At 48.0% G+C, this 14074-nt stretch overlaps 1 protein-coding gene across 1 annotated transcript; it reads left to right on the forward strand.

Annotated features, from left to right (window-relative positions):
• Nucleotides 1-7363: 7363 nt before the first annotated feature.
• Nucleotides 7364-9351, forward strand: LOC119381968 (uncharacterized). The gene is made up of 2 exons (XM_037649716.1): nt 7364-7368; nt 8214-9351. Exons 1-2 carry the CDS (start codon nt 7364-7366, stop codon nt 9349-9351), a joined length of 1143 nt encoding a protein of 380 aa, XP_037505644.1.
• The last annotated feature ends 4723 nt before the right edge of the window (nt 9352-14074 follow it).

Genomic DNA, 14074 nt, shown 5'->3' on the forward strand with positions numbered 1-14074 from the left:
AATACGCTCCTCACTGTAGGCTACTCCCAGGAGATAGTGAGCTATCGAGACATGCTTGCAATGCAACCGAGGCCCGTGAAGTTGCGGCACTCGCTTGCGAGCGATATAAGGGGGATTCAAAGTATTAGGGGCGCCGCCTTCACCAGCCATAAATTTTTTGTCATTAGACGGCCTCGCGGTTAATCTTTTCTCCATCGGTTATATCAACTTCTTTGTATTCAAAAAACAGGTAACGTGAAGAAAGTGTGTAACAATAATCATACGCAACATAATTAACGGTACCGGTTTACCTGTATATAGGGCAAATGTGCTATAACAGCCATCGGTACAGCTTCTCTTGAACTATATTGGTCCAAAAACTGCCTTACACCCACACCAGGCATTGTTTTCGGTCGCGAACATTGTACAACAGTGTGCAATCGGAAGAGGCGGATTCTGTTCTGATGAAAAAAGAGGTGGGTGGTTGATTTCGTAAATATGCTGGCACAACCTGTGGACATGCTATTGGCTTACAGCCACCGACTGATAAGGGCAAAATTATCTGGCCATGTGGGCAATAGTACGAATGTCGCGCAGGGTTTCTAATTTTAAGGACAGCCGGACAGACAAACAGATTGACGTAGCACTATTTCATTATTTGGGGTTGCAAAAGATTGTTATACTTCGGGTAATTGATTAGGGCATTCATATAAAGGCGGCCTAGTGGGCACTATTGTTCCTGAAAAGGCGGCATTATCTCGAGAAGTGCTTGCTCTACGTGAATTAGTAGCGAGTCGTTCTCGCTTCAATGTGAGGTGGCAGACGCTTAGGTTCGTTGCTTATCGACGTAAGATAATAAGCCGCCGCCAGCGCTGACGCTTAGTGTATGTGCAATCCACTGACCACACGCGCGTCGTATACCCGAGGGCGATACAGGGAAGTCTCGACGTACGGAGTGGTGAGCCAAAAATGGTACGACTCAAAATGCCAGCAAGGCTTGCTCAAGGTGTGCTCGCTACTTTTCTGGTCCTGTGCGGAGAGACATCGACAGTCTACACGGGTAAGTGGCCTTCACGAGCGGTAATTTGTTGCAAGCACAGCTAGACGATTGAAAAGGGAGTAGAACTTCGGCATACGTCCGCTTCGCTCCGTTGGCATCTCGACTGTGTAATACGTTACTTTTGAAGCTGAAGTTATCAAAAGGAGTGCCATCAATGCATGAAGGCATTCATACAATTGATCTAGTGAGCCGTCAAATACGTAGCATATCTGGAAAAGGAGAAGCTGTAAAAAGGTTCGTATAGTAATTATTAAGAGAGTCCTGCAACAATTTTCCAAGTAATAGTTGAATGACCTTGATATCGGAGTTTATTCCCTCGCGAATCGATTCGAGTGCCAGAGGAGTTACACGAATTTGTCGCACGCTTCAAGCGCTTTCTTCTCGTTCATCCCAGCGAGCGCGCTGAAAGATGCACAGGGATGGGGAAGAATGACGAAGAGCCAAGAAACTACGTCAGCGCGCGTCATGCCCGTGCCCGTGTCCTTGCCGTCGTCAACTCAGTCAATGGCAATCTTCCTTCCCTCCCTTCATGCAGTCAGGCACGACGATGGCGCAGTTAGCCGAGAGAAGCGTGAGCGAGTTCTATAGTCGTTTTTTGAAACGTAACATGTATATTCCTTGCCTGGCGTATGGATATAATATTTGACTCAGATGTTCGCAGACGGGTCGACTACTGGGGTCGTTTGAGCAGCAACTGTGAACTTTGATTTTAAGGGCGCGGTTGCCATCACTGGCGTACGCGCTGTCTCGGCAGACATCAGCGGACGGCTCGTATGCCCTTCTACGTGCTGCACTCTCAGCGCGAAGAGACTCTGCGAAATCCACTTCTCTCCCTGAAGCGGCCGTATTCTCTTACACCAGCGCAGTGTATAGTTACTCGAGACTGGATCGAAAAGAGTAAGCTGCCAGCCTTACTTCATATAACATTACAATTTGTTGCTATGGCATTCATTCATTCGGCCTTGCGGTGATACTGTGGTTTTTTTAGGGTCTTGTTCCTTCACTTTGCAACGCTAACATAAAGTCTGCGGAACTAGAAAATCGAATTGGAGGACAGTAAGACAACGGCCACTGGAGGTAACTAGGAAACGACTTGAGCCTACGGTGGACACGGAATAAGTGGATAACAATGAATCGAACATCCAAGAAAACTTATTGCCAAGAGTAGCTGGGCACTCGAAATCATAATCGTTTGAAAAATCTCATTAGAGTTGAAGTGATATGGCAATTCTGTAGACACTTATGATAAGTACGATAGCGTTAGGCACAGAGGCAATTATTCTGCAGAATAAACATTAAAAAATAATTTCGCGATAAGTGACTCGTGCTGACCCTGTGATAGCAGGTAAGCACAGGTTTTTTTTTTTTTTTTTTATTCTTACAGGCTCGAGAGAAAGAAATGTGCGTTGGAAGATGTGCATCGTGTTGAATAACGAAGAAAACCATGCTTGATTACTTTTCAACATATGCGCTGTTATCTAAGAAGTAGCGGACACATCTTATCGCGAGTTATAACTTCCTTATCGTCGTCGTATCGTGTGCTTTTACGTGCGCTGTACTCGTCGAACATGACAATGAATCATCCTTTATCATAGACTCACCAGCGCCTGCCTCCTAAAATAATGGGAACGACAGGATATGTAGGACATAACACGGCAGTATCATTGCTGGAAGCAGAAGCCGGCCCAAGGAAAGAAGGCAACTTCGGAGTTCAGAACGAAATAAGGGGAACATTACGGGGACCTCGTTTTCTTTTTTAGACACAAGCTAATGAAGCCAATAGACAACAAAACTAAGGAAATCACAGGGACATTATTTGTAGTTTTTTTTAACGTAGTATTGTAATTATGTCGTAAATGCAAAATGAATTAAATTGTAATCAAGAACACGTGTGACTTACTTGGGGCCCGAGCCCACAACCTTTGAATTACACATCCAGACATCTGCCAACTGAGCTACGATGGCGGCTGTTTCCCTATTCACGTATTTGTGTAATTCTGTGCGTGTGCTCCTGGGAATATTTGCCAGCGCCATTCGTAGCGAAGGCTGCATATTTATAGCTTGTATTTTTCAGTGTTTTAAACGGGCTTTTCTGCACGTAATTCAACCTTAGTGACAGACATCATTGCATCATAGCTGTTTTTTACTTTTTAGTTTTCTCTTTGGGAATTTAAGGGCAATTTTCTGTAGATGTCGTTGTTGATTTAGTTGTCGCACTCTCGGGTTTTAGAATTTCATTTTTTTGTAATTTATAAAAGCGTGGTGAAGGTATGCGATGTAATCGAACATCTTCCTTACATGCGTGCAAACCCACCTGCACTAATATTTTTAATGAGAACTACTTCGGAAAAACCATAAGTAAACTAAGAGTAAGTACCTTTATTTCTCCGGCATTAAATTGACATCTCTCACTGCGAAAATTTATAACGCATCATTGTGTAAGTGCTTTGACCGCGAATCCTTCGTATACATAGATAATCGAGAGTCACGGTTTAAAGTACTTTGGCGTTGACGACTATACATTGAAGTAATAATTACTTGAATGAATGAATGAACTTTAATTAAAATTACTTGAACACATTTTTTTTTTTTGCCATAGGCTACAACGAGCTGGTGGAGACCAAATTTTATGGTGCTGGAGTTTTTATGTCACTTGTTTCGATATATAGTCGCGAACCTCTCGTGTTGGAGAGTTTCCAAAATGTTCAATGAATCGCGTTTCTTCAGCTTTTTTTTTTCGACTGAGAGGGGGAGGAGGAGAGCGTGAGATGGTTCTTTGGTTGGTTGGCTGCGCAATGACTGGTTTAACCAACCCGTGGTGGTCGGTCATTAACCGGGCTATATAATTCTTTCGAGCACAATTAGCTAACCATAAACGGTTGGTTGGCGACATGTCTTCTACAGTTGGCTAATCTGACTGCTTGAATATATGCACGCGCGAATCACCAGCTCACCTTCGACATCAACACCTCACGCGCTCGGGCAATGGTATGCAGTAACCCATTGCTATGCGGTGGCCGTTTTCTCGCAGTGTAGTAGAAGGAGACGCTCACACACAATGTACTGCTGGTTCAGTGCAAAACTATACAAACTCACGACCAGTACCTTTGTTAAGCTGTGACAGACTAAATCACGTGTTTGAGTAGGATGGTGCATCGAGTGAATGTACTGAGGACAACGTAACCAGATTTTTTTTACGGCAAGGGAATTCAACCACACTTTATATATGTTCGTACGTGCGTTGTATGTGTGTCTGCATACACACGCACAATTGAAAAATTAGGGGGGGGGGTGAATCCCCCAACTCCTCACCCTCCCACCGCCCCCTGGCTACGCTAGTGTCGCGGGCTTAATCCCGGCCTCGGCGGTCGCATTTCGATGGTGGCGAAATGCTAGAGGCCCGTGAACTTTGATTTAGGTGCACGTTAATGAACCACAGATGGTCGAAATTTCCGGCACCCTCCACCATGGCGTGCCTCATAATCATATCGTGCTTTGATGCGTACTATAACTTTATTTGCAATGCGCATTCTGGTGTAGTTTAAAACGGTCAATGTTACGCGTAGAGGCGGTCCTATCCTTACGCCATGGTTGGGGTACCCGACGAAGCGATGCCTGGCTAGCGAGCGACAAGATGATGCGAACGGGACCCAATTACGCTGTCGCGCTATACTCTTGAAGAAGCTCAAGTGTCCAGCAAGTTTTTTGTGCTTGTGAGACATGCCACTACCTTTCGTCCATTACCACTTATCTGAAGTGGCTACAGCGAACAGGGATGTTATCGAAAACGTTGAGTGATGCCGCTTGTGTTGTGCCCTATCATCTCCTTCTCTTAAAGGGTGCGAAGAAAGCCAACAATGCTTCCCCTTAAGATGGGGACAGGTCATCGAAATTTCTTTACGCTTACGGCTATTCTCGAGAGGAGCTTCTACGGAAATTTAACGCCTTCACATGTTGATTGAGTGATTATGCGATTGATTACTGATTTATTCAGAACGGCTCGATTGCGTAAAAGAGCTAGCAGCTGAATCTCGCTGTGAATAGACCTCTTAAAAGTGGAACATGGTCAGTGAATGACTGATGATAGTTGAAAACTTGATTGGATGTTGCTGATCCGCTTTTATGGCCGCTCACGCCTCTCAGGGGGAAAAAATGTGGCAAATTTTCACCAGGAGGACTTTCACATGAGGTATGATGCCACAGATATAATGAATGGAGGTGGAGGCAAAGTGTTGCACGTGCATTCTTTTATTAAGTTGTAAATGAACCAAGATCCAATATGGTAGTAATGGCGGTAGTTGTGCTGGTGATGATGATGATGATATAGTCGCAATTACTCTGGGAGACCTGGCAGCCGTCTGCTTGGCCTGAGAGTCTCTTTCCAAGCAGCATATGATTGACCACGTGCCACTTTAGTTAGTCTCTCTCAGAGAAAAATTAAAAGATTGCTTCACACTTCCTTACGAACCATCCGCGGTCCTTCTGGAAACACGAAATGTACAGTGCACTTGTTGAATGAATGAATGAATGAATGAATGAATGAATGAATGAATGAATGAATGAATGAATGAATGAATGAATGAATGAATGAATGAATGAACTTTATTAAAAGTCCGGGCGAGGCGGGGGGTAGAGGGATTAACCCCTGTCCCGTCCCACTCTCTATCGATGATGATGGCGTCAGGTGACGGCTTGAAGCCCTTGGACACGGACGGCCCAAAGTTGGTTGGTCAGCTTGTCGCTGCCTAAAAAAATTTTTTTTTTGGTCGCTGCTGAGGATCGCATCCGTCAGCGTTGCTACCGCTGGGAGGTGGCACTCACCAGCGACGAGCTGGACGACCAACTTAGGGCCGTCGGGCAAGCCGAAGATGCCACCCGGGTCCAAGGATTTCAATCGGTCACCTGAGGCACCACCATCATCATCGACGGAGGGTGGGATGGGAAAGAGGTTAATGGCCTCTCCTCCGCCCCGCCCGAGAGAACTTAATGAAAGTTTATTCATTAACTTATTTTACGTTGGGAATGACCTCCTTTCTTTTAGGGTCGATGTTCTTGCAGGACGAGATGTAGCCTTGTGTATCGTCCACTTCATTGCACTGAGTGCATATTGAAGAAGCAGCCCCTGGCTTTGAATAGTCCGCGCAGGCGTGGTGGCCGACACTGTTTCCTCTGTAGAGAGAAGGGTGCATTTGGCGCGGATAAGTAGTTTTGCTATCCACTCCGGCAGGCACGTAGCCAGGAATTTTTTCAGGGGGAGGGGGGAGGGGGGGGGGCACTTGCTGAAGGTTTTGACTATTTCAGAAAAACGCCTATTTTCGATCATTATTGATATTCGATAAAACAACCCCCTCCATTAGAATTTCTGGGCGGGAGAAAGCGGTTTTCCTTGGGCAGCCCCCCTGGCTACCGGCCTGCACTCCGGTATGAACATAACGGCGTGTTCGTTCTCGGAACGAACTCGGCATTCTTAGATCATGAATAGCCATTTACCAACATCCCTCAAAAGAAAAGTACATAACAGCAACACTTTATCGGTACTTACCTCCAGGGCGGAAATCGCGAGGCTCGCGAAAATGATTCAACATAAATTGACGACGACGCAGCGAGCAGTGGAAAGCAATGCGATAAGTGTGTCTTAAAGGACAAGAAGAGAGCAGTCTGGGTCAGGGAACGAACGCGTGTTGATGACATTTAAGTCTTAGAGAAAATGGGTGTGGGCAGGGTGTGTAGAGAGTAGACGAGCTAATTGCTGGCCATAAAGAATAAGAGACAAGATTCCAAAAGAAGGCAAGCGCCCAAAGGGGAGCAGAAAGTTAGGTGGGCGGAAGAGATTAAGGAGCTTGAGATGATAAGGGGGCCGCATAGAAACATGGAAAAGGCCCTAGCCCTGCATTGGGCGTAATGAGGCTGATGATGATGATAGTGGTATATTGTGACTCTGGAAGTTATAGTTCAGCGTTGCTTTACCCGAAAGGAATGAGCCATAGAATAAGCTTTAGATGTGTGCTAGGGATTCGCTTCCACCTCGAATGCATCAGACAGCAACAGAGTTCAATTGACGCTGAAGTGTGTCTGTCTGGACCGTTTGTCTGGACCGTCTGTCTGCTGGTCATTCGTGATGAACTTAGAAGTCCTCCTAAGAAAATATTTGGGGTACCCATTCCTCGTAAGGTCCTTTTCAAAGATCCAGAGTTCCTCTTGCAGGCTGCTTGCATCGGAGCAGGTGCGAATAGCTCATTGAACAAGAAAACAGTTCCTCATTGATGAAAGTGACGTTTCGGCTCGGACGTAGTTGTCGGCCTTACGACTCACCCTTTGGGCGTCATGTTGTAGGTGTGCCTCGTGACTTCACGTGGCGCACAAGACTACTCAATTTGCACAAAGATGTTGATCAGACAAACACTTCGCTCAATGAAAATGAAATAAAACAATAAAGTGTCCAAAGCAAAACAAACACGAAATGATTAATAAATAAAAAATTACACCATCTCCCGCTAAAGGGGACCATGAGGCGATGCGAAGCCGGAGCACTTGCACGATCGCGTTCCGTTGGCGTTCGTTGGGCATGCTACCGACCTCGCGTCGTGGAACGCGAAGAAAGACGCTACGCGCGTCGTATCTTCCATCTAGCCTGGCCGTTAATTCTCACAGGGCGAGCAGGGAACGCGGTCGACAGGCGGGCGAGAGGGGGGCAGCGTAGGAGAGGAGGGAGAAGGGGAGGGGACGCGCATGCGCTCGAGCTCATCGCGGCGTTGCGCAGGAGAGAATTTCGGCATGTCTAGCGCGCGTTTCAAAGGAAGAGTGGAAAGGGGGAAGGGAGAGGGAAAGTGGAGAGGGAAAGTGGTGAGGGGAAGACGAGAAGAATAGTGGAGAGGGGAGGGAGGGGAGAGGGGGAGGGAAAGTGGAGAGGGGAGGGAGGGGAGAGGGTGAGTGGAGCGGAGCTGAGGTGTGCGGAGAGGGTATGCACATGCGCAGTAAGGGTGGTCACGCCGCACACCACCACCACCGGATTGAGCTCCGCCTTAAGATACTTCGCATCTAAAACGTCAGGCCTGCGCTGAAACCGCAGCACAGTCACAGCGAAAGCTGGAAGAGCGGCGTTTCTAGAGCAGCTGGTCGAAATCATCCCCGGTCGTGCTACCAAATCCAACATCTTTCTTCTGAACGTTTACAGTCCTCCGAGGGACAGGCTTCGAAATTTTAACAACCTGTTTCTGGCAGCTACAAAGCAAGCCAAGGATAAACCGCTAATCATCGCTGGGGACTTCAACGCGCACAATAAAGCGTGGGGTTATTCCAAAAATGATGGCAAAGGGAACAAACTTGCCGAGTGTGCGGAAATCCTTGGTCTGAAACTCATCACGGACCCGAGATTTCCGACACGCAAGGGTAATTCGGCACAGAGGGATACCACCCCAGATTTGGCCTTCCTGCGCAACGTAGAAGGGTCATGGGACAACCTACAGAAGGACCTGGGTAGTGACCACTTCATTACGGAAATCAACGTAAGCATTACACAACCCCCACCTAGAATTTACAGGTACATTGACTGGGATGTGTTCCGCGACATCCGTACCAAAGAAGAGAGGCCCCGGGAAACATTCGAAGACCTCATTAGTAATCTCAAGGAGGCGGTCCAGAAGGCCACCAAAGAGATCTCCACGGAACTAGAACTAGCGGTGCCTGCAATGGACTCTAGGCTAGCCCATCTCCTGGAGGCCAAAAACGCCCTGAGAGAGAGGTGGAAGAGACAAAAGATGAACAGGAGGCTCAGAACCAAGATATCCGAACTCAACAAGGAGATCGAATCGCATGCCAAGAAGCTCGCCGCGCTGCAATGGGATGAGGTATGCAACGAGGCAGATGGTAAAATGCGCAAAGGCAGCAAGTGGAGCCTACTCAAGCATCTGCTTACTGACGGCAACAAACCATCCAAAAGCAGCGCCCGGTTGGAAATTGAAAGGCTTGTGCACATGAACACCAAACACGGCGGAGATCCGCAGGCCTTCGCTGACAAATTAGCGGATATTTACATCCCGCTTGAGGGCAAGTCCATTCCGTGGAATAACTCAAGGCCCGAATACCAAGGGTCCCTGCAGTCAGCCTTGGATAGACCTTTCGAGGTTGCGGAGATTGTTCATGCCTTGCGGTACCTAAACGAACGGTCGGCGCCCGGCCCAGATGGAATTACCAACAAGCTCCTTAGAAACCTAGACAACGCAGCGATAGAAGTCATTACAGAAAAAATCAACCAAGTGTGGTCCGATGGCCAAGTCCCCGAGGAGTGGAGAACAGCCAACTCGTATTCATAACCAAACCGGGAAAGCCCCTTCAAGCAGAGAATTTGCGACCGATATCGCTCACGTCATGCCTCGGAAAAGTAGCTGAACATGCCATTCATAACCGAATTAGCGAGCACATTGATGACGAAGGCCTCTTTCGCCACAACATGGTGGGCTTCCGGAAATCTTTGTCCACACAAGACGCTATGCTCCTCATTAAGAGTGCCATAACTGACAGCACATCTCTGGACATTAAAGGGATACTGGCGCTCGACCTGACTAAAGCCTTTGACACGGTCAGGCATGAGCATATTCTGAATGAAATTTCCGACTTGAGCCTTGGCGAAAAGTTTCACACATTTGTTAAGTCTTTTCTGGCAGATAGAAAGGCTACAGTTCATATTGGCCAAATCAAGAGCAAAGAATACACACTGGGTAACATTGGCACACCGCAAGGGTCGGTGTTGTCCCCGCTTTTATTTAATATTGCAATGCACAACCTATCCAAGCGGCTCGCCGACGTTCCGGGAATCGGCCACGTAATATACGCGGACGACATCACCATATGGTCGGCGGACGGCCCTCTTGGCAAGCTGGAGGGAAACCTACAACGGGCACTCGACGTCACGGAAGACTTTCTGGCTAGCACGGGGCTACAGCTGTCACCTAGCAAGTCCGAACTCCTCCTCCACAAGCGTTTCCCGAGACGGGGGCCGGAGATCGACGGGGCATCTATTTGCCTGCGGTCCAAAAGCGGAAAAACAATCCCCATCTGTGACTCAATCAAGGTTCTTGGCATGACAATTGGAAAGTACAGCAATAACAACACTGAGGCACTCAGACGTATCGAGAAGAGTACTCACAGCTTCACCAGGGTCATCTCCAGAGTTGCCAACAAGAGGAAAGGGCTTAAAGAGGACAATCTCATGAAAGCCTTCCATGCGTTCCTCATCAGCCACATTATCTACGCTGCCCCTTTCTTGAAATTGAAGAAGATGGAGCTCAATAAAATTGATGCCCTTATCAGGACAGGGGTTAAACGGGTTCTTAATCTTCCAAAAAGCACCAACACAGAGCGGCTATTGCAGCTCGGACTGCACAACACAGCAATGGAGCTCTTTGAAGCTCAACGAACAGCTCAAATTTGCCGATTGTCCCTCACAAAAGCAGGCACCAGGATCCTCCTTGAGGCAGGGCTGCAACCCCTGTTCATGCCTCCCGAGAAAGACAAGATCTCCTCGGCGGTAAGAGGGGCCATATGCGTTGACCCGGTCCCCAGGAACATCCATCCCGTACACAATGAAGGGCGAAGAAAAGCAAGAGCCCAGGCCATCCTGGGGAAGATCGATTCCAGCTCAACCGCCCTCTTTGTTGATGCAGCCAAATACTGGAAGAAGGACGCGTATGTTGTCACAGTCGTCAATGCCAAGGGATCACTAGTTAACGCGGCCACGGTGGTCACCGGCTTCACTCACGAAGCCGAGGAACTCGCTATCGCGGTAGCTCTGCAAGAACGAAGAAGGGACGTCACCATCTTTTCAGACTCACGAACTGCCATCAGGTCATTTTCATCCAGCTTCGTCTCCGCCGCAGGCGCAAGCATTGTTAATAAGACGACTGCTGAGGCTAACAAAGGGGAAGATCCCCTAACGCACATCATATGGTTCCCGGCCCAGATCGGTGACATCTCATCCTCCCCAACCGGCAACCCTAACGAGAGGGCTCACCAGCTAGCGCGTGAACTAGCTACCCGCGGCGGTGACCGGCCATCTCAGACGGGACGGGAACGGGGATGCATGGACTTCAAGGATCCATTAATATCGTTCCACGAGATCACCTCAGCTCACAAACTAGGGCGCAGGCTCTTCCCCCCCCCCCCCCCACACCCTAAATTGAATAAAGCGCAAGCGGTCACACTACGACAACTACAGACAAAAACGTACATCACTCCAGCCATGCTAAACAGAATCGATCCAGATTTTTCACCTCACTGTCAGCACTGTAATCACGAGCACTGCAATTTCGAACACATGCTCTGGCTGTGCCCCTTTAATTCGGGATCAGGATTATCGGACAAACCCTCCTGGGAGGCTGCCATACGCAGCATGGAACTCAACAAACAACTCCTGGCAGTCCAGAGGGCCCGGGACATCGCCGAGAGGCTCCAGCTTCCGGCACCTTCCTGGGTGGAGCCACCTGGCTGAGCTAGCGGGACCTCCAGTCGCGTTCAGCTTTTGCCACTTTTGGACCAAAATAAAGTCTGACTCACTCACTCTAGAGCCCGTTAAGCTCTCTTGGAGCTACAATACAAGTACACTAGAAAGGTACCCACTACGCCATAAATCCTTAAGGCGGCACCCGTTCGTCCTTCGTAGTCGTAGTAGTAGTCGTAGTGCGTAACCATTCTTACGCTTTGACCTCCAAGGTAATGCCGGTGGGAGATTTTTCCTGTGCGTTGTTGAACAATAAAAAATTCGCAGCGTGCGCGTTAACTAAAAGCCGAATTCTTCTGTCTCTCATTCCCCAGTAGCAGTCATTGGCATGTTCCAGTAGGAAACGTTAGTAGAAGTAGAAGTGTAAGTGATAGCTAAAAGCCGACTTGACTTCTTCTGTCTCTCATTCCCATTAGCAGCCATTGTTTACCTCCAAGGTAGTGCCTGGTGAGATTTCTCCTGTGCGTGATTAAACAATAAAAATTTTGTTCAAAACGCCGTTGATTGATGAAATAAACCAACGAAAGACGCCAGATGTTTTGTAAAAGCAAAACGAAAGAACGCCAGATGTTTCTAAAGCAAAACGAAAAGACGCCAGCTGCTTAACGAAAGACGTCAGATGTTTTCTAAAGCAATGGTTTTCTAAACAATGAAAATTCACAGCGTACATGTAAAATTAAAGTGAGCTGCAAGTCATCATAACTCATCGAACCTTCAGTATAAACACGCCCGATCTCACGTCGGTGATGATGTACTGGGCAGAATTCACGGAAGATTCACGGTTTACCGATGAACCTCCGCAGCTTCGCCCACTCATCATCATTTACTCCGTGGATATGCTGTGATTTTTTTTTGTGAAGTTGGGAAGCACCTACTAAGCCATTATTCGTCATTCTGCGGAGAAGCGAGGCACCAGCTACACGTCTGTAAGAAATTATGTGCACTTCTTTGACGCGACGACTGATGACGAGGAAGAATTATGGCTCAGCCCTTTGTAATGGGTTGGAATCTTTAAACGGCCCACCAGTTATGTAATTTGCATTGGGTGACGCCCGGTCGCTATTTCCCTCTCTCATCAAGCTGTATAACATACGTTGACGTGGGAGAGAGACGGGGGGGGGGGGAGGGGGAGGCTAAGAACTTTACTGAGACCCCGAGTAAATGGATCATGCGCTTATGGGCTTCCTTGGCAACCAATACAAGTGCACTTGCAAGGAACCCACTACGAATTAAATCATTGCAAGTTTACTGAGTCCCCGAGGAAGTGGATCATGCGCTTATGGGCTTCCTTGGCAACCAATACAAGTGCACTTGCGAGGAACCCACTATGCTATAAATCGTTGTAATTTTTGAGAAGTAGGGCAGCAGGCACTGTGCCATTTTTCGTCATTCTACAGAGAGCGTTGGTACCTGCTAAACGCATGTAAGGCATTATGCGCACTTTGTTGATGCTGTGCCTGATGACGATGAAGAATTATGGCAGAGCCCTTTGTAATGGGTAGGAAGCATTCAACAACCTACTCGTTGCGCAATTCGCATTGTGTGACGCCTGGTTACAGAATTCGCGTTGTGCGACGCTTGGTGCTTATTTTACTCTTCTACCACGCTATATTACGTATGATAATGTGGTTCCTTCCCGACATGAAGCCTGTATAGGACCTTTTTGCAAAGCAGTTTCAAGCACCATTCTGCGGATGAGTGTGTGGTGTCTTATGCCGATAAGCTAAAGCACCGAACCCGGCCTCAAGAGGATGCCGTTAAAGAGCACATAATGGATGCTACGGAGGTCATTGATGCGAAAGGTGACCTTCCAACAGTTAACGCTATGGACATAAGCACAATGAATACGTCGGTACCAACAGACACGTCAACAACCAGTGTTACGTTATCCGAGAGCACCTCCGTGTCCGAGCACCTCCGTGTCCGAGCGAGGCAACTGCGTGTCGTAGTGAGAAGCAGCCACTATGTGCTGATGTGTCGTCTCTGAACGTCAAGTCAGCCAACAACAAGGACATCACGGCAGATGCTGTCGTCGCTACGAGCAGTGCTCCTGACCAGCGACAGAGCCAAGGTAATGCTCCCGTATCTGCTCTTGAGGTGTCCACTAAAATGGACACAGCAGTTCCCAAACGCCGCGCCTCCTACGCATCTGTGTCCTCTGAGGAAAATGACATCAGCGTGCCAAAGCAATCACGTGGTCAACACAAAGAAAAGCATCGACGATCAAGGTCCAGACGGCCTGGTGGCAGTGCAAGGGAGGTTTCTCCCTCACCCTCCACGCCTGACAGCTTGGAATAGAAAAGCGGTGTGTAGTCACCATGGCGTCCATGCAGCTCACCTTCGCGACCTTAAATCTACGAGGGCTTAGGTCTCGGCAGAAACAAATGCAACTTCGTCGGCTGCTTACAGGCAAGCGTTTCGACTTTGTCGCAGTTCAGGAGACAAAGCTTGAGAGTGATGACGAGACTGAAAGGGCCCTAAGGCTCTTTCAGCATGATTATAACATATGTGTGTCACATTCTGTGGGTTTGTCGGCAGGT

This window comes from Rhipicephalus sanguineus, chromosome 2 (genome assembly GCF_013339695.2).
Source record: "Rhipicephalus sanguineus isolate Rsan-2018 chromosome 2, BIME_Rsan_1.4, whole genome shotgun sequence".
Classification (NCBI taxonomy): Eukaryota; Metazoa; Arthropoda; class Arachnida; order Ixodida; family Ixodidae; genus Rhipicephalus; species Rhipicephalus sanguineus.